The sequence below is a fragment of the Temnothorax longispinosus genome, chromosome 7 (assembly GCF_030848805.1).
Source record: "Temnothorax longispinosus isolate EJ_2023e chromosome 7, Tlon_JGU_v1, whole genome shotgun sequence".
Lineage (NCBI taxonomy): Eukaryota > Metazoa > Arthropoda > Insecta > Hymenoptera > Formicidae > Temnothorax > Temnothorax longispinosus.
This window is the reverse complement of record NC_092364.1, coordinates 1603740-1627133: the sequence shown is the minus strand read 5'-3', so window position 1 is coordinate 1627133 and position 23394 is coordinate 1603740. Positions and strand designations below refer to the sequence as shown.

Sequence of the window (23394 nt, the reverse complement as noted above, 5' to 3'; positions counted from 1 at the left end):
TGACACTAATTGTAAATCTTGAAATTTCTGTTTGCATATTTATTGCAACTTTACCTTTTATTCCAATTTTATTAGGATAATTAACGCGAATGCATGAACAATTCATATAGATATTTTGCACTGTAATGCCATGACATTTTCATTTGATGTACGAGCAGCACTAATTTCGGCATTAAAGTAAGAAAAGAATAATATCTCAGTTCTATGCAACGTATGATGCATTGAATGAAGAATTGTTGCATAGTAGCAATTCTTAATTCTCAATTCTCAATTCTCAATTCTCTATCTGCACACTTCAACACTTGTCATACCTCACAGATGTAAAAAGACCGGTAACTTGAGAAAAACGCTCCAAATGTTATACATTATTTTTATCGCTACACTCGTCTGGTATTTTTGTGCAATAAAACGAGAAACTTTGCGGAAGATAGATATTCTTCGTAGTTCCGATGGACAGGAGACGTACAAATATTTTATTCAACGGGAATATGACAACGTGCGTGAAAGGAAAAGATCTCTCGATAATTGCAAGTTGGAAAACGTTTATCATTGTAGTATTTGCAAGAACGGAAAGAAACGTGCACTCCATAATAAATGATTACACTACATGTCGATTTTTTAATGGCCATACATAATTGATAGTACTAGGGTTGACAATATGCTGAAGGGGGTAAAACTATGTATAGTACACCGCAAGGCGTATACTCGGTTGCATTTAAATAAAATTTATTGTTCATTATGATAATAAAATAACATGTTATTTTATCAATATTAATATTTGTCATTCTGTTGCACTACTAGCCACAATTTTGAGAAGCCGATATTCCATAAAAAGGTGTGTGATAAATGCTGACAAATACTGCCTTGTAGTTATATTCGCACTAATCACATATTGCACTACGTTTAAAAGGTCATTCAATTTTTAACCCGCGATAGCATTGGACGCAATCTATACGTTAAACGAATAAAATTTGTCGCAATCGGATAATCGCATTCGGTATTTAGTGTGCAATTTGAATATCAGTTTGTGGAATTTAGTACATCGCGTGGTCCAGATCATACAAAATTATTTCATCTTCTATATTCAATTCAATTTTTCTTATCATTACTTTATAAGCCTAAATATTCAATTAATATATTTAAGAAAAGATATTTCTCGCAATTCATTAAATTACTTTTTTAGATACTTTATATGTAGAAAGAAGCTATACTTTAGTGCAATACATCGATAAATTGTTTGTGAAAAAGGAGATCCAAATATGCAAATACTTTCTTTAAATTTTTTAATGTATACCCTTGGTGGTATATGGCGACCTGTTGAGTGGTCATCAAATAGTGCCAAGCTACTGTATAGTATATTTACCTACGTTATAATGTCATTCGAATACATTTTATTGTTAACTCAATTTATGGATATTATTTTCGTTGTCAATAATATCAATGATTTTGCCACTAGTTCTGTAGTATTCTTGACTATTGTTGCCGTTTGTTGTAAAGCGACTGTCGTTGTAGCACGTCGGAATGCGATTATTAGCTTGGTGCAATTATTGTTGGAAGCACCATGTAAACCTCGAGATGAGAACGAAGTGGCAATACAAACTAAATTTGATAAACTTATCAGGTAGGTATCACACACAATTATTAGAATAATCGACTGGTATTAAAGTAACTGTGTAGAATGTCTACTCAATAATTTGTATACGTAATTGATACGTATTATTTCTGACTTTTTTTTGGATTCAATTAGAATTTATAGAAATTCAGACTTTTGTCACTTTATGCGATTACCTTGCTTTATGCTAAATTTTGAAAATTTTACATTTTAGCGTCATTTTTTCTTTATTTCTTAACGTAATAATTTCTCACATTTAGTTAAATTAATAAATGTTTCTTGTAGAACAAATTTCTAAATATTTTTTTAAAAACACAGACTTTGAAATTCTGACATACGCGCGTAAAACATACATATAAACAAATAGAGAAAGAAAGAGAGGGGGTGAAACAATCATAGACACACATATAAATAACAATTATATCATATCACTATAAATTGCTGGAGAATTTATAAATGCAAGCAAATTTGCGTTACTATAAAAGTATGAAAATTAATAAAATATAATTTCAATTTTATATTTACAGGTCATGGTCAATAAAATACTCTCTTCTGTGTATGATCTCCCTTACAGGAGTCTCAATAGGATCAGTATTAAACATTATACAGGGTCAACTGCCTTGTCGAATATGGCTGCCATGGGATTACAATGTACCTCTAATATTTTGGATTATATGCATTCAGCAACTCATGAGTCATATTTTCGGCACTATCATAGGTCTCGGCACAGATACCTTAATCTTCGGATTGTTTATACAAACGTGCGCCCAGATTGAAATTTTTGAAAGTCGTCTTCATAAATTAATAATTAACAACACAGTTAGATATCTGGGACATGCACTCTCTCCGTTAAATGAAGATAAAACGAACATATCGGAAATAATACGTCATCATCTCCGCATTTACAAGTTAGTTGAATCCCTTTGTATCTTACACGAACATGTCTTTACATATGTGTGTTATTTAATTGCAATATTTATTAAACGCTATTTTCTATTCGATTTTTATTGATTTTTATGGTATTTATAATATAAAGTTGTGTAAAGTTGATAGATAATGTAACTGATACCGTTTGGAATTAAAAGATAATTAATTACTACGATCTCAATAATAAAACGTTATCAATGTAACTTCAATATATTGTTATATAAATATATGTTCGATATGTTTGTTATTATTCCGTGATGGTTTGCGTATGTACAAAAACAAATTAGATCTATACTTGCTTTAAAACAAAAGGTCTTTGTTTCGGTAAATAATACACACGTGATTTTTTTACATTTTTGAAATTTTTAAGAAATATGTTACATAATTACATAAGAATGGATGGTAGTGGCTTTACTCATTTACAAGGCAAAATTAATATGAGACCTATTACAGATATGCCAAGACGGTAAACGTTACCTTCAATCAAATACTCTTTATTCAGTTTTTTGTTAGTATTTTGGTAATATGTACAAGTGTGTATTATCTATCAATGCATATTACGGAACTGTTTGAAATTGGATTGTTTGTAGCATATACCATTTGCATGTGTGTACAAATCTATATTTATTGCTGGTCTGGAAACGAAGTCATGCTTAAGGTAACTATCGGCATTCTACGTCTACCTATCAAATACACGTACTTTACTGATAATGAGGTAATGAACAATTGGACATATTTTTATACAACTTAATTTTTAACAACATTTTTGAGGTAATCTAACTTCTTTAACAAATAAGAAACAATTTTATACTCGAATAAAAGACATTCATATGTGTAAGCATATATAAGAGATATCAAAAAATTCCCATGTGGAGTACAAGACTTGATTCTTTTTTATGCTAAGACACAACTTTATACTAATTAAGAAACAACCATTAGCAAAATTGTGTTAATGTAGTAATACTATGTAATTGTTATACGTAATTGTGTAATATTTAGAATAATAGAGAATGCTCAGCTCACAAAACATATTACTATTTACATTTTCTTTATATTCAGATTTTTAGTGCTCGGAATCAGACAATTCTTTTACTTATTTATTATGCAAGGAATATTTATTTTGTCAATTTTTATCATATTTCAAGCAATATAATACAGATAAAGGTCAAAGCCTAGGTACAAGCGATTGAGAAGTGCGCGTCGGCCTTGAGTGCCATGTAGCAAGAACGCACATTCGTTAACTTGCTCCTCAATAAAAACTACTTATTGGACGCAATTTTGCTACAGAAAAAATTGTTTCTTTTAGCATAAAGAATCACGTCTTATACTCCACATGCGGGAATTCTGAGACACTCCGTATCCACACACATACACATATCAATATATATTATTGTATAGTAATAATATTACGTATGTTTTATCAAAAGAGTATGGGCATAGGAGACGCTGTATATCATATGGATTGGCCATTATTGTCAGTAAACGAAAAAAAAGAATTGTTGATGATCATAATGCGCAGCAGTATTCCTATAAAGTTCACTAGTAGCTTCTTGATAACTTTATCTCTTCAATCGTACAGCAATGTTAGTACCATTATTACTTTTAACTAAATATATTATATATACTATATTTCCTAATATTTTTCAGATTTTAAAAACATCATATTCTGCATTTAACGTACTTCAAAAATAAAATAGAAGTAACATGATAGTATATAAAATATAAATGTTTTTTCATCTAACGCGTACCTGGGCATGATGGTTGTGTAGTTTTTTGTAAATTAGTAACACTAAGTTTTGAAATTTCTATTTCAAGATTTAGTATAATAAAAGTTATTTTTCAACCTTATTCTTTATCCCGATTTTAAGAATATTTACACGAATGCATGAACAGTGCATGTAGGCATTTTACACTGGTAGTGTAAAGCACGTTTTGATTTGACATACAAGCAGCTCTAATTTTGGTTTTAGCATTAGTAAAAAAAATAACTTTTAAGTCTATGCTACATGTGATGTATTGAGTATAGAGTTAATACATTGTATTTTACCTGTACTTGTCATACCGCAGATGTAGAGATCAGAAACTTGAGAAAATATATACAATATTCTTTTTTTTGCAGTTCCGATAGACAGAAGATATACAAATATTTTATTCAACGGGAATGTAACAATGTGCGTGAATGATGTGACAGAAAAGTGAGAAATTAAAATTTCCCTCGACGTCAACGCTTTACTCCTCGAAGAGTTGCGGAAGTCATCACGTTTATAATGCGTTAATCCTAACTCACGCTTAATGTAAATCTTTGTGTTTTTATGTTTGTACGGTTTGGCGACTTAGATGTTCGTTTAATTTCGCGCGTATTATCAAGCGCCGTGGAATTTTCGGACACGCGTGCGTGGAAAGATCGATAATATCCATCTTTATCGAGTAAGAAACGGGGGAAACGGGCCACGCAGCAATGAAGAAGAAGAGAGGAGACACTTCCCTTCCGTCTGTTGAAGCGAGTGGTCAGTCTTCGAGAAACCTTAATTGTATATTTTAGTATATTTAAGTGAAAATTTTGATTTTGTGGTTCGGGATTTATCCCACTTTGGATAGCATCGGACAATGCAGAAATCCGCCAGTTAAAATTAATCGGGGTGTCTGTAAGTTAGAATAAATTTATATTTCTTCATCTCAACTTCTGTCTTGCAAATCTATTTATCTATTTCCTTTGGGTCCACCAACTGAACCTGCGCAGTGTTGTCTCATTTTCGTCAGTCAAGGTTTATCGGTTCCGACAAAACCGATTGGTAAAAGCTCTATTAGCCGAAGGAGTCGGCCGCGGCAGGTGTGGATTCACAAATGCTGTCTCAATGTAAAAAACATCCTTCGATGATTACAAGTTGGAAAACTTTTACAATTGTAGTATTCACAAGAACGGAAAAGAACGTGCACTCCATAATAAATGATTATACTACTTCATGTCGACTATTTAATGGCAGTATATAATTGATGGTACTAGGGTTGACAATATGCTGGAGCAGGTAAAACTATGTATTGTATATCGCAAAGCGTGGCCGGTGTTGCATTTAAATGAAATTTGTTGACCATTACGATAATAAAATAACATGTTGTATCAACACTAATATTTATCGTATAAAATTTTGTTGCATTACTAGCCACAATTTTGAGATGCCGACATTCCAGAAAAAGGTGTGTGATAAATGCTGATAAGTACTACATTGAGAATATGTTCATATAAAACATACATTGTATTACGTTTAAGTGAGATCATCCGATTTTTATCCCGCGATGATATTAAATACTATCTGTATGTTAAACTATTAAAATTTCTCGCAATCGGATAATCACATTCGGTATTTAGTGTGCAATTTAAATATTAGTTTGTGGAATTTTGTACATCGCGCGGTCCGGATCATACAAAATTATTTCATCTTCTATATTCAATTCAGTTTTTCTTATAATTACCTTATACGCCTAAATATTTAATTAATATATTTAAGAAAAGATATTTCTCGCAATTCATTAAACTACTTTTTTAGATACTTCACATATAGAAAGAAGCTATATTTTTGTGAAATACATCGATAAGTTATTTGTAAAGAGATATAAATATGCAAATACTTTCTTTCAATTTTTTAATGTACACCGTTGGTGGTATATGGCGACCTATTGAGTGGTCCTCGAATAGAGCTAAGCTGCTGTATAGTATATTTACCTGTGGTGTATTATCTTTGGAATACTTTATGGTGTTAACTCAATTTATGGATATAGTACTTGTTGTCGAAAATATCGATGATTTTACCGCTAATACACTATTGTTCTTGTCTTTTGTTAACGTTTGTTGTAAAGCGACTTTCGTTGTGATACGTCGAAATGCGATCATCAACGTAGTGGAATCATTGTTGAAAGCACCACATAAACCTCGAAACGAGGATGAAGTAGCTATCCAAACGAAATTTGATAAATTTATCAGGTAAGTGTCAAGCACAATTATGAAGATAATCTAATAATGATTTCTTATATAAGAGTAACCGCATAGAATGTATATGCAATAACGTAATTCGTATACAATTAATACGTATTATTTCTGATCTTTTTGGATTCAATTAGTATTGATAAAAATTGAGACTTTTTATCACTTCATGCGATTATATCTTACCTATTTTTTGCTAAATTTTTTGATAATTTTGTATAACATCACCTTTCCTATATTTCTTCACGTAATCAATTCTTACATTTAATTAAATTAATGAATGTTTTTTGTAGAACAAATTTCTAAATATTATTATTAAAACATAGACTTTGAAATTCTGACATACGCGCGTAAAATATACATACAAACAAATAGAGAGAGAGGGGGCGAACAGTCATAAACACACATATAAATAACAATTACATCACATCACTATAAATTTCTGCAGAACTTATAAATGCAAGCAAATTTTCATTATTATAAAAGTACAGAAATTTTAATAAAATATAATTTCACTTTTATATTTACAGGTCATGGTCAATAAAATACTCTCTTCTGTGTATAATCGGTCTTGCAGGAGTCTCAGTAGGATCAGTATTAACCATTATGCAGGATCGACTGCCTTGTCGAATATGGCTGCCATGGGATTACAATGTACCTCTAGTATTTTGGATTATATGCATTCAGCAATTCATGTGTCCTATTTTCACCACTATTATAGGTCTCGGCACAGACACCTTAATCTTCGGATTGTTCATACAAACGTGCGCCCAGATTGAAATTTTTGAAAGTCGTCTTCATAAATTAATAATTAACAACACAGTTAGATATCTGGGACATGCACTCTCTCCGTTAAATGAAGATGAAACAAACATATCGGAAATAATACGTCATCATCTCAGCATTTACAAGTTAGTCGAATCCCTTTGTATCTTACACGAACATGTCTTTACATATGTGTGTATGTTATTTAATTGCAATATTTATTAAACGCTATTTTCTATTCGACTTTTATTGATTTTTATTGGTATTTATAATATAAAGTTGTGTAAAGTTGATACAGATAATGTGACTGATACCATTTGGAATTAAAAGATAATTAATTACTACAAGCTCGATAATAGAGCGTTATCAATGTAACTTCAATATATTGTTATATAAATATATGTTATATATATATATATATATATATATATAAATATATATATATATATATATATATATATATATGCTTGTTATTATTCCGTGATAGCTTGCGTATGTACAAAAATAAATTAGATCTATACTTGCTTTAAAACAAGAAGTTTTTGTTTTAGTAAATAATACACACATAATTTTTCTTATACACATTTGAAATTTATGACATATATGTTACATAATTATAGTATGGGTAGTAATGGCTTTACTCATTTACAAGGCAAAATTACATTACAGATATGCCAAGACGGTAAACGATATCTTCAGAGAGGTATTCTTTATTCAGTTTCTTGTTAGTACGTGTGTAATATGTATAAGTGTGTATTATCTATCAACGCATATTATGGAATTGTCTGAAATTGGGGAATTCTTAGGATATGTCATTGGCATGTGTGTACAAATCTATATTTATTGCTGGTCTGGAAACGAAGTCATGTTTAAGGTAACTATCGGCATTCTACGTCTACCTATCAAATTCATGTACTTTACTGAGATAATGATAATAAGATAATGGACAATTGCGAGTATTTTCGTACAACTTAATTTTTAACGAAATTTTCGAGGTAATCTAACTTCTTTAACAAATTGTAAGCAATTTTATTTTGTTAATTTTTATCAAATTTTAAGCAATATGATACAGAAAAAATCAAGAACCATGTACAAGCGATTGAGAAGTGCGCATCGGCCCTGAGCGCCACGTAGGAAGAACGCACATTCGTTAAATTTAACTTGCTCCTCAATAAAAACTACTTATCGAACTCAATTTTGCTGCAGAAAAAAGTTGTTTCTTTTAGCATAAAGAATCACGTCTAATACTCCACATGCGGGAATTCTGGGACACCCTATATCCATACATATACAAACACACACACACACACATTGTGTAAAATAAATAATATTACGTTATTCAATATATATTATTGTATACTAATATTGTATAATAATATTATGTATCTTTTATCGAAAGAGTATGAGCATAGGAGATGCTGTATATCATATGGATTGGCCATTTATGTCAGCTAAAGAAAAGAAAGAATTGTTGATGATCATGATGCGCAGCAGTATTCCTATAAAGTTCACTAGTAGCTTCTTGATAACTTTATCTCTTCAATCGTTCAAGAATGTTAGTAGCATTATTACTTTGGTAACTGAATAAATATTATATATACTATATTTTTCCTAATATTTTTCAGATCTTAGAAATATCATATTCTGCATTTAACGTCCTGCAAAAACGAAAAAGAAGTAACAATAGTATAAAATATTAATAATATAGAAAATGGCTAATTTTTCGAGCAATAAAGGATGTTAGAAAATATATATTTTTTAAATAAAAAAACTAGTGTTTATTAATTAATTGAAATTGAAAGGCTTACGTTTCGTGCCATATATACTTGGACTTTATCAGAACAGTATAAATTAATCAATAGGGGGAGTCCGGAAGACTTGACCATATAGAGGAGAGTTGAACCACTTTAAGTATCTCGTTCAAATTTTGCGCCAAGCGCGCAATTGTTAAGTTGCTGTATTATATTATATTGTTGTATTTATATATACTCTCCTCTATGATCAAGCCCTTATATCAATAACTCTCCTCTATGGTCAAGTCTCCCGGACTCCCCCTACATACTATAATAAGATAATGAAAAGATTACCTACATTAGGTTCATTTGAAGCGATTGTTTACAAATGAAAGTAATCAAAGATAGAAATAATTTATACTGTTCTGATGAAGTATGACACGAAACGTAAGTTTGTCAATTTTGGTTTATTAAGGGCCGGTTGTTCCAATTTATTGATAAACTAACTAATAGTTAAATCATATGTCTATCCTTGTTTTATTTAAAGGAAAAACAAAGACACATATATGATTTAACTATTAGTTAGTTTACCAATAAGTTGGAACAACCGGCCCTAATACATACAAATTTTTTTATAAAAAAATATTTTCTAACATCCTTTATTGCTCCAAAAATTGGTTGTCTTCTACATTATTAGCTTATGCTTTGACCGAGCGTAAAGTTCTTTATTGTTATAAAATATGAATGTTTTTAATCTAACGTATATCTGGGCATGATAGTTGTGCAGTTTTCCGTAAATTAGTAACACTAAATTTTTAAATATTTATTTCAAGATTTAGTGTAATAAAAGTTATTTTCCAACTTCACTCTTTATTCCGATTTTAAGAAAATATTTACACGAATGCATGAACAGTGCATGTAGATATTTTACACTGTAGTGTAAAACATGTTTTGAGATGTGACATATAAGCAGAACTTATTTTGGTTTTAGCATTAGTAAAAAAAAAAGAATTTCTAAGTCTATGTTATATATGTATATGATGTTTTGAGTATAGAGTACATTATAATTTTCCTGTACGCATGTCATACCTCGCAGATGTAGATACTGGAAACTTGAGAAATATGAGAAGTATATTAAACATCATTCTTACTACACTCGTCTTGTTTTCTCATGTAATAAAATGAAAAACTTGCGAAAAATACGATATTCTTCGCAGTTCCGATAGACATGAGATACATAAATATTTTATTCAATGAGAATATAGCAATGTGCGTGAATGTAAAGGACGACATTCCCCTATGACAGCAAGTAGATAAATTTTTGCAGTTATAGTATTTACAAGAGAACGGAAAAGAACGTGCATTTCATAATAAATGATTAAATGACTTCATGTCGATTTTTTAATGGCCGTAATTGTAGTAGGGTTGACAAGATGTTGAAGAGGGTAAAACTATACAGAGTCTGTCGTAAGACGTGCTCGGTTACATTTAAGTGAAATTTATTGATCATTACGATAATAAAATAACATGTTGTATCAGTGTACTTGCTTTATAATTCTGTTGCATTATTAGACAATTCTGAGCAGCTGATATTCCGAAATAAGGCATGTGATTATAAATGTTAACAAATATTGCTTTCTAGTTATATTCTCATAAATTATATATTGCACTACGTTTAAATAAGGTTGTCCAGTTTTTAATTCGCGATAACATTGGACGCGATCTGTATTTTATACGTTAAACGTATAAAATTTTTTTTAATCGGATACATTTTTGTATTTAGTGTTTGCAATTTAAATCAAGTTGTAGAATTTAATACTTTATGTAATCTATTTATATAATATATTTTATCTTCTGCATCAAATTCAATTTTTCTCATAATTACCTTACACGTCTGGACACATAATTATATAATATATTTAAGAAAAGACACTTTTCGCAATTCTATAAACTACTTTTTTTAGATACTTTACATGTGAAGGAAAAGATTCAAATATGCAAATACTTTCTTTAAATTTTTTAATATATACCGTTGGTGGTATATGGCGACCCGTTGAGTGGTCATCAAATGGTGCTAAGCTGCTGTATAGTATATTTACCTGCAGTGTAATATTTTCGGAATACTTTATGGTGTTAACTCAATTTATGGATATATTACTTGTTGTCGACAATATCGATGATTTTGCCGCTAATGCTTTAATATTCTTGGCTATTGTTACCGTTTGTTGTAAAGCGACGGTCGTTGTGATACGTCGGAATGCGATCATCAACATAGTGCAAACATTGTTGAAAGCACCACATAAACCTCGCAACGAGGATGAAGTAGCTATCCAAACAAAATTTGATAAGTTTATCAGGTTAGTTCGTATGTTTATTAAAACGTCCCGATATATTAAACTATTAATATTACCGACTTAAAATGTTTATGTAATGATTTATTACTATATATACGTCTAGCATATATTATTTCCGTATCGCCCGAATTTGATCAATATGATATTGATTAACGTTGTTCCTTTAACACAAATTCTGGACCATTTATTTTTTGCTTAATTTCGTTGATCACATATTTCCGAATTATCATTTTCACATATAAAAAGACATGGTACAATTTCTTTTTAAAGGAGTTTCTTAAATATTATTTTAAATTAATTATTAAATACATACAGGTTCAACGCATATAGAACTACAAAATAGTAGGGGAGAGTGGGGTAACTCTCTTCCAACTGCGAACACGGGATAAACGCAAAAAATTACTATTGTAATATATTAGAGTAATGATGTTCTCCCGCTTCTCGCACCCAGCGATAGCCGATATACGTACAGTGGTACGAGAGGTGGGAGAATATCACTAATATAGTATCGTTCGCGTTTACCCCTTGTTTGCAGAGTTATCCCACTTTCCCCTATTTAAATTTTTTAAAAATAAATTTCTGTAAATTATAAGTACATATAATTTTTGCGTTTATACAATTTAATATTGGTTCTATGGTTACAGAACGTTCTCGATAAGATACTCTTTTTTGGGGATTAGCGCCTTTGCAGGCACTGCAATAGGATCAGTATTAAATGTTATGCAAGGTCATATACCTTATCGAATATGGCTGCCATGGGATTATAATATACCTCTAGTGTTCTGGATTATATCCATTCATCAAATTATAACTTCATTTTTTGCCGCAATAATAGGTGCCGGCACGGATGCTCTAATCCTCGGATTGTCTTTGCAAACGTGCGCCCAACTTGAAATTTTCGAAAGTCGTCTTCACAAATTTATAATTAATAAAACAGTTAGAGATCTGGGACATACACTTTCGACGTCAAATAAAGACGAAGTGGGGATATCGGAATGCGTACATTATCATCTCAGCATTTACAAGTGAGTCACGTAAGAATCCGTTTTTATGCATATATTCAGTCGCCTCTTTATGTATACGTGTGTATGTGTGCATGCGCGTGTCCATTATTTAATTTCCATGTCTAAGAACTGCTGTTATTTACAACAATAATTATTGATGCTTATGGAAAATCGTTTAAAATCAAAAGATAACACAACTAACGTTATTTGCAATTAATAAACTATTATTACGAGCTCGAAAGCAGAGCATTCTCGAAGTGATTTAATTATATAATCATTCCATGATAAGCTGTGCAGAAAAATAAAATTTTATTAGATTAATTTACATATATTTAGAACCAAGTAATTCTTCTTCCAAAATGACGCATACTAAAACAAACATGTTATAAAATTATACATTATAACAGCAACTGTTTTACTCGTATTCAGTGCAGGATTAATATGAAATCATTACAGATACGCGAGAACGGTAAACGTCATATTCAACCAGGTGCTCTTCGTTCAGTTTTTTTGTAGTATAATAGTATTATGTACATGTGTATATTACTTGTCAACCCATATTTCGGAATTGTCTGGACTTGTGTCTTTTTTGATATATACGATTTGCATGTTCGCGCAAATCTTCGTTTTCTGCTGGTCCGGAAACGAAGTTATACTTAAGGTAACTCTCTATACTCCATCTACTATAAGCCGTATCAAAAAATAATCCGTACCTAACGGATTTATTTTACCAAATTAATAGAAAATGGCGAGTGCTTTTATACAGTTCAATTTTTTACAAGTTTTTGCTGGATAATCTGGCAAATAATTTGTCAAGCAAGTTTGGATTCGACGCTCGTGTATAGAAAAAATATCTATTTTTTACATAAGGATTATAGTTCATGCATACATATGTGTGCGTGTAAAAATTAAAAATATTAATACAATTATTTGTGTATTAAAGGTATTATTATGCAATAATACATTTATTTATGTTACGTTGGTAGAGCACGAGCATAGGCGACACTATATATCATATGGATTGGCCATTGCTATCAATCAGAGAGAAAAAAAGATTGCTCATGATCATGATGCGTAGCACTATTCCTATAAAGTTCACGAGCAGCTTCTTGATAACTCTATCCGTTCAGTCTTACAGTAACGTTAGTATTATTATTACGTTGGTGTCAAAATAAATATTTGACATATTCAGAAGATACGTTGTTTGTGATATTATCAATATTTGTCGCGGTACAAAAATACAATTGAAATTTTCATAAATGCCTTATCTTCTATATTAAGGTTTTTTCTAATTTTTCTTTCAGATCCTAAAAACATCTTATTCAATATTTAACATGTTACAAAAGTGAAATATAAATAATGATGTAGTTTTGGATAAATTAGATCTAAATCTTATAACTTATGTTTCCACACATTTTTCCACTTCAGCCTTATTCTCTGTTCCGATTATTCAAACACTGATGCAAGCAGATAATATGCACGCACGCACACATAAATGTAAATGTATAACTACATGCAACACAATGTAATAGGTATAATACATATAACAATTTATTTTTATATTTAAGCAGAAATCGAGCGTCAATTAGACATGAAAAATATAATGTCTTCTTATAAGTTACCTGCGACACTCTTTTGCGGTCGTACCAGAAATAATCCAGTCTTCTGCCTCACCCGTCATACTTGGCGAGCGGATGTGTGACAGTTAACTTGGAAAGTATTTAAACACTTTATACGTTACTTCATCTGCAGAATGATTGGTAACTAATAAGACAAATCAAGTATATGGAATATTCATTTGCATCGCAAAATGAAGAAAAAATAATGATAACGGAACCTACATATCATCATCTCATCATTTGCAAGTTAGTGGCATGACATTTCCTTTTTATGCTCTTAATAATAAATCTCTTTACATATATGTGTATATTTATAATATTTATATGATTAAGAGTATATGTTATTTAACTGCATGAACTATTACAGATATGCTAAAACAGTAAACGTTACCTTCAATCCAGCACTCTTTATTCAGTTTTTTGTTAGTATGTTATCATTGTCAGTTATATGTAAAGATGAAATGAAATAGAAGCAACCTGATAATATGAAATATAAATTTTCTATAATTGAACGCGTATTTTGGTATGATAGTTGAGTAGTTTTTTTGTAAATCAGTAACACTAAATCTTGAAATTTCTGTATTTTTCTTGAAAAATCTATATTTTGCGTATTTATTTCAACCTTACTCTTTATTTTGATTTTAAGGATATTAACGCGATAAGATAAACATTGCACATTTTACACTGTAATATTGTGCACATTTTGATTTGACGTATAAGCAACACTACTTTCGGCTCTAGCGTTAAAGTCAGAAAAAAATAATTTCTCAGGCTTTGCTACATGTGATGTATTACTCTGAGTATAGAATTAATACATGGTAGTTCCCCTGTACACTCGTCATACCTCGTAGATATACAAGCAACTTGAGAAATATGCTCTGACACTGAGTATATTATGCATGACGTTCTTATCGCTGCACTCGTCTTGTATTTTTATATGTAATAAAACGGGAAACTATATGCGGAAGGTACGATATTCTTCGTAGTTCCGATGGACACACACACACACACAGGAGACATACAAATATTTTATTCAACGGGAATATAACAACGTGCGTGAAAGGAAAACATCCCTCGATAATTGCAAGTAGGAAAACTTTTATAATTGTAGTATTCGCAAGAACGGAAAAGAACGTGCACTCCATAATAAATGATGAAATGACTTAATGTCGATTTTTTAATGGCCGTAATTGTAGTAGTGTTGACAAGATGTTGAAGAGGGTAAAACTATACATAGTCTGTCGTAAGACGTGCGCGGTTACCTAAGTGAAATTTATTGATCATTACGATAATAAAATAACATGTTGTATCAGTGTACTTGTTTTATAATTATTAGCCAATTCTGAGCAGCTGATATTCCGAAATAAGGTATGCGATTATAAATGTTAACAAATATTGCTTTCTAGTTATATTCTCACAAATTATATATTGCACTACGTTTAAATAAGGTTGTCCAGTTTTTAATTCGCGATAACATTGGACGCGATCTGTATTTTATACGTTAAACGTATAAATTTTTTTTTAATCGGATATATTTATATATTTAGTGTTTGCAATTTAAATCAAGTTGTAGAATTTAATACTTTATGTAATCTATTTGTATAATATATTTTACCTTCTGTATCAAATTCAATTTTTCTGCAGACACTTTTCGCAATTCTATAAACTACTTTTTTTAGATACTTTACATGTGAAGGAAAAGATTCAAATATGCAAATACTTTCTTTAAATTTTTTAATATATACCATTGGTGGTATATGGCGACCCGTTGAATGGTCATCAAATGGTGCTAAGCTGCTGTATAGTATATTTACCTGCGGTGTAATATTTTCGGAATACTTTTTGATGTTAACGCAATTTTTGGATATATTACTTGTTGTCGACAATATCGATGATTTTACCGCTAATGCTCTAATGTTCTTGGCTATTGTTACCGATTGTTGTAAAGCGACGGTCGTTGTGATACGTCGGAATGCGATCATCAACATAGTGCAATCATTGTTGAAAGCACCACATAAACCTCGCAACGAGGATGAAGTAGCTATCCAAACGAAATTTGATAAGTTTATCAGGTGAGTTCGTATGTTTATTAAAACGTCCCAATATTAAATTATTAATATTACCAACTTAAAATGTTTATGTAATGATTTATTACTATATATACGTCCAGCATGTATTATTTCCGTATCGCCCGAATTTAATCAGTATGATACTGATAACACAAATTCTGGACTATTTATTTTTTGCTTAATTTCGTTGATCACATATTTCCGAATTAGCATTTTCACATATAAAAAAACATGGTACAATTTTTTTTAAAAGGAGTTTCTTAAATATCATTTTAAACTAATTATTGAACATACAGGTCCAACCCATATAGAACTACAAAATAGTAGGGGAGAGTGGGGCAACTCTCTTCCAACTGCGAACATGGGGTAAACGCGAAGAATTACTATTGTAATATAATAGAGTAATGATGTTCTCCCGCTTCTCGCACCCAGCGATATTAGCCGATATACGCTCAGTGGTACGAGAAGTGGGAGAATATCACTACTCTAATATAGTATCGTTCAGTTTATCCCTTGTTCGCAGTTATCCCACTTTCTCCTATTTAAATTTTTTAAAGATAAATTTCTGTAAATTATAAGTACATATAATTTTTTATACAATTTAATATTGGTTCTATGTTTACAGAACGTTCTCGATAAGATACTCTTTTATGGCGATTATCGCCGTTGCAGGCACTACAATAGGATCAGTATTAAATGTTATGCAAGGTCATATACCTTATCGAATATGGCTGCCATGGGATTATAATATACCTCTAGTGTTCTGGATTATATCCATTCATCAAATTATATCTTTATTTTTTGCCACAGTAATAGGTACCGGCACGGATGCTCTAATCCTCGGATTGTCTTTGCAAACGTGCGCCCAACTTGAAATTTTCGAAAGTCGTCTTCACAAATTTATAATTAATAAAACAGTTAGAGATCTGGGACATACACTTTCAACGTCGAATAAGAACGAAGTGGGGATATCGGAATGCGTAGATTATCATCTCAGCATTTACAAGTGAGTCACGTAAGAATCCGTTTTTATGCATATATTCAGTCTTTATGTACGTGTGTATGTGCATGCGCATGTACATTATTCAAATTTCCATGTCTAAGAACTGCTGTTATTTACAACAATAATTATTGATGCTTATGACGGAAAATCGTTTAAAATCAAAAGGTAACACAACCGACATTATTTGCAATTAATAGACTATTATTACGAGCTCGAAAGCAGAGCATTCTCAAAGTGATTTAATTATATAGTCATTCCGTGGTAAGCTGTGCAGAAAAATAAAATTTAATTAGATTGATTTACATGTTTAAAACGAAGTAATTCTTCTTTCAAAATGACGCATACTAAAACAAACATGTTATAAAATTATACATTATAACAGCAATTGTCTTATTACTCGTATTCAGTGCAGGATTAACGTGAAATCATTACAGATACGCGAAAACGGTAAACGTCATATTCAACCAGGTGTTCTTCGTTCAGTTTTTTTGTAGTATAATAGTATTATGTACATGTGTATATTACTTGTCAACCCATATTTCGGAACTGTCTGGACTTGTGTCTTTTTTGATATATACGATTTGCATGTTCGCGCAAATCTTCATTTTCTGCTGGTCCGGAAACGAAGTTATACTTAAGGTAACTCTCTATGCTCCATCTACTATAAGCCGTATCGAAAAATAATCCGTACCTAACGGATTTATTTTACCAAATTAATAAAAAATGGCGAGTGCTTTTATACATTGCAGTTCAATTTTTTACAAGTTTTTGCTAGATAATTTGGGAAATAATTTGTTAAGCAAGTTTGGATTCGACGCTCGTGTATATAAAAAATATCAATTTTCTACATAAGGATTATAGTTCATGCATACATATGTGTGCGTGTAAAAATTAATAATATTAATACAATTATTTGGTAAAATTTATTTGTGTTACGTTGATAGAGCACGGGCATAGGAGATACTATATATCATATGGATTGGCCATTGCTATCAATCAGAGAGAAAAAAGGATTGCTCATGATCATGATGCGTAGCACTATTCCTATAAAGTTCACGAGCAGCTTCTTGATAACTCTATCCGTTCAGTCTTACAGTAACGTTAGTATTATTATTACATTGGTATCAAAATAAATATTTGACATATTCAGAAGATACGTTGTTTTTGATATTATCAATATTTGTCGCGGTACGAAAATACAATTAAAATTTTCATAAATGCCTTATCTTCTATATTAAGGTTTTTTCTAATTTTTCTTTCAGATCCTAAAAACGTCTTATTCAATATTTAACGTGTTACAAAAGTGAAATATAAATAATGATGTAGTTTTGAATAAATTATAAATTCTAAATCTTATAACTTTTGTTTCCACACATTTTTCCACTTCAGCCTTATTTTCTATTCCGATTATTCAAACACTGATGCAAGCAGATAACATGCATACAATGTAATAGGTATAATACATATAACAATTTATTTTTATATCTAAGCAGAAATCGAGCGTCAGTTAAACATGAAAAATATAATGTCTTCTTATACCGTTACCTGCGACACTCTTTTGCGGTCGTACCAGAAATAATCCAGTCTTCTGCCTCACCCGTCATACTTGGCGAGCGGATGTGTGACAGTTAACTTGGAAAGTATTTAAACACTTTATTCGTTACTTCATCTGCAGAATGATTGGTAACTAATAAGACAATCAAGTATATGGAATATTCATTTGCATCGCAAAATGAAGAAAAAATAATGACGTATAAGCAACACTAATTTCGGCTCTAGCGTTAAAGTCAGAAAAGAATAATTTCTCAGGCTTTGCTACATGTGATGTACTGAGTATAGAATTAATACATGGTAGTTCCCCTGTACACTCGTCATACCTCGCAGATATACAAGCAACTTGAGAAATATGCTCTGACACTGAGTATATTATGCATCACATTCTTATCGCTACACTCGTCTTGTATTTTTATGTAATAAAACGGGAAACTGTATGCGGAAGGTACGATATTCTTCGTAGTTCCGATGGACGGGAGACATACAAATATTTTATTCAACGGGAATATGACAACGTGAAAGGAAAACATCCCTCGATAATTGCAACTAGGAAAACTTTTATAATTGTAGTATTCGCAAGAACGGAAAAGAACGTGCACTCCATAATAAATGATTAAATGACTTCATGTCGATTTTTTAATGGCGGTAATTGTAGTAGGGTTGACAATAAGATGCTGAAGAGGGTAAAATTATACACAGTCTGTCGCAAGACGTGCTCGGTTACATTTAAGTGAAATTTATTGACCATTACGATAATAAAATAACATGTGTCGTATCAGTGTATTTGTTTTATAATTTTGTTGCATTATCAGCCACAATTCTGGGGAACCGATATTTCGAAATAAGGTGCGTGATTAAATTATAAATGCTTACAAATATTGCTTTCTAGTTATATTTTCACGTATCGTATATTGCATTCCGTTTAAATAAGGTTGTTCAGTTTTTACCCGCGATAACATTGGACGCGATCGGTATGTACGTTAAACGTGTATAAAATTTTTCTTCATCGAATCCATTCATGTATTTAGTGTTTGCAATTTAAATCAGGTTGTAGAATTTAATACTTCACGTAATCTGTTTATATAACATATTACCTTCTGTATTAAATTCAATTTTTTTCATAATTACCTTACACGCCTGGACATATAATTAATATAATTAAGAAAAGATATACTTTTCGCAATTCTGCAAACTACTTTTTTAGATATTACTTTACATGTAGAAAGAGGTTATGCTTTTGTGCAACACACTGATAAGTTGTTTGTAAAGGAAGAGATTTAAATATGCAAATACTTTCTTTACATTTTTCAATGTATACCGTTGGTGGTATATGGCGACCTGTTGAATGGTCATCGGATGGTGCCAAGCTGCTGTATAGTATATTTACCATTATTATAGTATCTTCGGAATACTTTTTGATGATAACTCAATTTATGGATATAGTACTTGTTGTCGACAATATCGATGATTTTACTGCTAATACTCTAATGTTTTTGACTATTGTTGCTGTTTGTTGTAAAGCGACGGTCGTTGTTGTGCGTCGGAATGCGATCATCAACATAGTGCAATTGTTGTTGAAAGCACCACATAAACCTCGAAACGAGGATGAAGTAGCTATCCAAACGAAATTTGATAAGTTTATCAGGTGAGTTCGTATATTTATTAAAAATTTTTAATTATAAATTTCTGTACATTGTAAGTACAAATAATTTGTGCGTTTATACAATTTAATATCGGTTCTATGTTTGCAGAACGTTTACGTTAAGATACACTTTTTTGGCGACGGGCTCCATTACAGGCCTCACTCTAGGATCAATATTAAATGCTATGCATGGTCATTTACCTTATCGAGTATGGCTACCATGGAATTACGATATACCTCTGGTGTTCTGGATTATATCTATTCATCAAATCTTAACTTTACTTTTCGCCTGTATCATAAATGTCGGGACGGAAACTCTAGTTCTCGGATTGCTCATACAAACGTGCGCCCAACTTGAAATTTTCGAAAGTCGTCTTCACAAATTTATAATTAATAAAACAGTTAAAGATCTGGGACATACACTTTCGACGTCGAATAAGAACGAAGTAGGGATATCGGAATGCGTACATTATCATCTCAGCATTTACAAGTGAGTCACGTAAGAATCCGTTTTTATGCATATATTCAGTCGCCTCTTTATGTACGTGTGTATGTGTGCGTGCGCGTGTCCATTATTTAATTTCAAAGTCTAAGAAATGCTGTTATTTACAACAATAATTATTGATGCTTATGACGGAAAATCGTTTAAAATCAAAAGATAACATAATTAACGTCATTAATTGCAATTAATAGACCATTATTATGAGCTCGAAAGCAGAGTATTCGCAAAATGATTTAATTATATAGTCATTCCGTGGTAGGTTGTGCAGAAAAGTAAAATTTAATTAGATTAATTTAAGTATTTGTTTAGAACCAAGTACTTCTTCTTTCAGTAAATGACGCATGCTAAAAGATACATTTCCGACAATATTTAAAATTATTGGAATTATGTTATAAAATTATATATCATAACAGTAATTTCGCATTCAATGCATGATTTAACATGAAACCATTACAGATTCGCGAAAACGGTAAACGTCATATTCAACCAGGTGCTCTTCGTTCAGTTTTTTTCTAGTATAATAGTATTATGTACATGTGTATATTACTTGTCAACCCATACTGCGGAACTGTCTGGACTTGTGTCTTTTTTGGTATATACGATTTGCATGTTTGCACAAATTTTCGTTTACTGCTGGTCCGGAAACGAAGTCATACTTAAGGTAACTCTCTATACTCCATAATTCGTACCAAAATATTCCGTACCAAAGGGATGTGTTTTACCGAATTAATAGAAAATGGCGAGTGCTTTTATATACAACTTAATTTGTGTGTGTGTATGTGTGTGAAATTAATAATATTAATAAAATTATTTGGTATTATTATGCAATAATAAATTTATTTGTGTCATGTTGGCAGAGTACGAGCATAGGAGACACTATATATCGTACAGATTGGCCATTGCTATCAATCAGAGAGAAAAAAGGATTGCTCATGATCATGATGCGTAGCACTATTCCTATAAAGTTCACGAGCAGCTTCTTGATAACTCTATCCCTTCAGTCTTACAGTAACGTTAGTATTATTATTACTTTGGTGTCAAAATAAATATTGACATATTAAGAAGATACGTTGTTTGTGATATTTGACATATTAACGAGATACGCTGTTTGTGATATTACTGATATTTGTCGCGTACTTACGAAAATACAATTGAAATTTTCATAAATGTCTTATCTTCTATATTAAGATTTCTTTTAATTTTCCTTTCAGATCCTAAAAACGTCTTATTCAGTATTTAACGTGTTACAAAAGTGAAATATAAATAATGATGTAGTTTTGGATAAATTAGAAATTCTAAATCTCATAACTTTTGTTTCCATACATTATTACTTCAGCCTTATTCCCTATTCCGATTATCCAAACACTGACGCAAACAGATGACATGCACGCACGCACAGTAAATGTAACTACAATGTGTAACACAATGTAATAGGTATAATACATATAACAATTTGTTTTGATATGTAAGCAGAAATCGATCGCGTCAATTAAACATGAAAAATATAATATTATTTTATTCGTTACCTGCGACTCTCTTTTGCGGTCGTACCAGAAATAGTTCAGTCTTCTGGCTCACCCGTCATCATACTTGGCGAGTGGATGTGCGACAGTTAACTTGAAAAGTATTTAAACACTCTATGCGTTACCTCGTCTGCGGAAATTGGTAACTAATAAGATAACCAAGTATATGGAATATTCATTTGCATCGTCAAATGAATAAGTGATAATAACGGAAAATACGTATCATATATATTATCCTTTATGAATACGTATTCTCTTTTATGCATTCTATTATTCATATTCTCCAATATATTTATCTGTTAACTGTTATATCAACAAATTAGCAATTAATTATTCATACATCAATACACCAAACGACTCATAATAATCATATAATTGATAAAATAATATCCACGATTATATAGATATTATGAGTTTAATTGTTTACAATCACGAAATACCGAGGGAAAATTCACAATCCAAAATTTTGTACACCACTGTCATACTACCGAGCCAATAAAATAAGCCGAATAAAATTCGAACACTGCCTTAGCAATGCTATGCATTGTCCTCCTCCTGGATTGTCACTACCACCAGTCATTATTACCACTGCCCAAACACTGACGACAATGCCGTCAAATATTATAGGCCACTGCTTACTTTTTTTAGTCCACTGCTGAGAATTTTTGTACACGAATCCCAGTTGTAGGGATATTTATTTGATTTGAAGTTATTAGGTGACCATTAAGAGCTCGAAAACATAACGTTACCAAACTAATTATGCTAGAGTTTCCTTAATTCTTAATGTTTTAAGAATTGAAAAACTATATGTAATGATAAGACACTTTCTCATTTAAAATACCAGAATTAATACGACGTTAGGTACAGGTACGTCAAAACAGTATATTCAACCAAGTGCTCTTTGTTCAATTCTTCGGCAGTATCTTGACATGCAAGTGTATTTTACATACCGGCATATTTCGGAGTCCGGGACTGCGACTTTGCTGGTGTACACCATTTGTATGTTCGTGCAAATTTACGTTTACTGCTGGTCCGGAAAAAATAATGCTCAAGGTAAATATAACTGCTTGTATTCCACGATCTATTCTCACACGTAACCTTGCAACAA

The 23394-nt window shown here is 31.2% G+C and overlaps 3 protein-coding genes across 9 annotated transcripts; all 3 read left to right on the top strand.

Annotated features, from left to right (window-relative positions):
* Positions 1-321: 321 nt before the first annotated feature.
* On the top strand, positions 322-9032 carry LOC139816290 (uncharacterized). Its single transcript, XM_071783692.1, has 11 exons — positions 322-835; positions 1184-1621; positions 2140-2520; positions 2993-3197; positions 3967-4122; positions 4187-4227; positions 6147-6518; positions 7049-7429; positions 7953-8157; positions 8683-8838; positions 8909-9032. The coding sequence occupies exons 2-11, from the start codon at positions 1260-1262 to the stop codon at positions 8981-8983; spliced, it is 2334 nt and encodes a 777-aa protein (XP_071639793.1). The 5' UTR covers positions 322-835; positions 1184-1259; the 3' UTR covers positions 8984-9032.
* Positions 9033-10106: 1074 nt separating this feature from the next.
* LOC139816058 (odorant receptor 46a-like) lies at positions 10107-18424 on the top strand. Of its 5 annotated transcripts, none has more exons than XR_011732905.1 (9): positions 10109-10620; positions 10981-11373; positions 12015-12097; positions 12206-12395; positions 12831-13035; positions 13361-13516; positions 13679-13871; positions 13946-14239; positions 14361-15293. XR_011732905.1 is itself a non-coding variant. In XM_071783368.1 (9 exons), exons 4-9 carry the CDS (start codon positions 15704-15706, stop codon positions 18370-18372), a joined length of 1047 nt encoding a protein of 348 aa, XP_071639469.1. In that variant the 5' UTR covers positions 13721-13871; positions 13946-14239; positions 14361-15361; positions 15673-15703; the 3' UTR covers positions 18373-18424. The 5 variants fall into 5 exon arrangements, 2 of the variants coding, with proteins under 2 accessions (XP_071639469.1, XP_071639468.1); XM_071783368.1 differs by lacking the exons at positions 10109-10620; positions 10981-11373; positions 12015-12097; ... (1 more) ...; positions 12831-13035; positions 13361-13516 and adding exons at positions 15673-16065; positions 16688-16770; positions 16873-17068; ... (1 more) ...; positions 18010-18165; positions 18328-18424 and having other exon boundaries at positions 13721-13871; positions 14361-15361; XR_011732904.1 differs by having other exon boundaries at positions 10112-10620; positions 12015-12395.
* Positions 18425-19312: 888 nt separating this feature from the next.
* Positions 19313-22271, top strand: LOC139816057 (odorant receptor 46a-like). 3 transcript variants are annotated; one of them, XM_071783364.1, is made up of 6 exons: positions 19313-19465; positions 19824-20264; positions 20371-20751; positions 21220-21424; positions 21621-21776; positions 21975-22271. In XM_071783364.1, exons 2-6 carry the CDS (start codon positions 19903-19905, stop codon positions 22017-22019), a joined length of 1149 nt encoding a protein of 382 aa, XP_071639465.1. In that variant the 5' UTR covers positions 19313-19465; positions 19824-19902; the 3' UTR covers positions 22020-22271. The 3 variants fall into 3 exon arrangements, with proteins under 3 accessions (XP_071639465.1, XP_071639466.1, XP_071639467.1); XM_071783365.1 differs by having other exon boundaries at positions 19324-19465; positions 19842-20264; XM_071783366.1 differs by having other exon boundaries at positions 19325-19465; positions 20018-20264.
* Positions 22272-23394: the final 1123 nt, after the last annotated feature.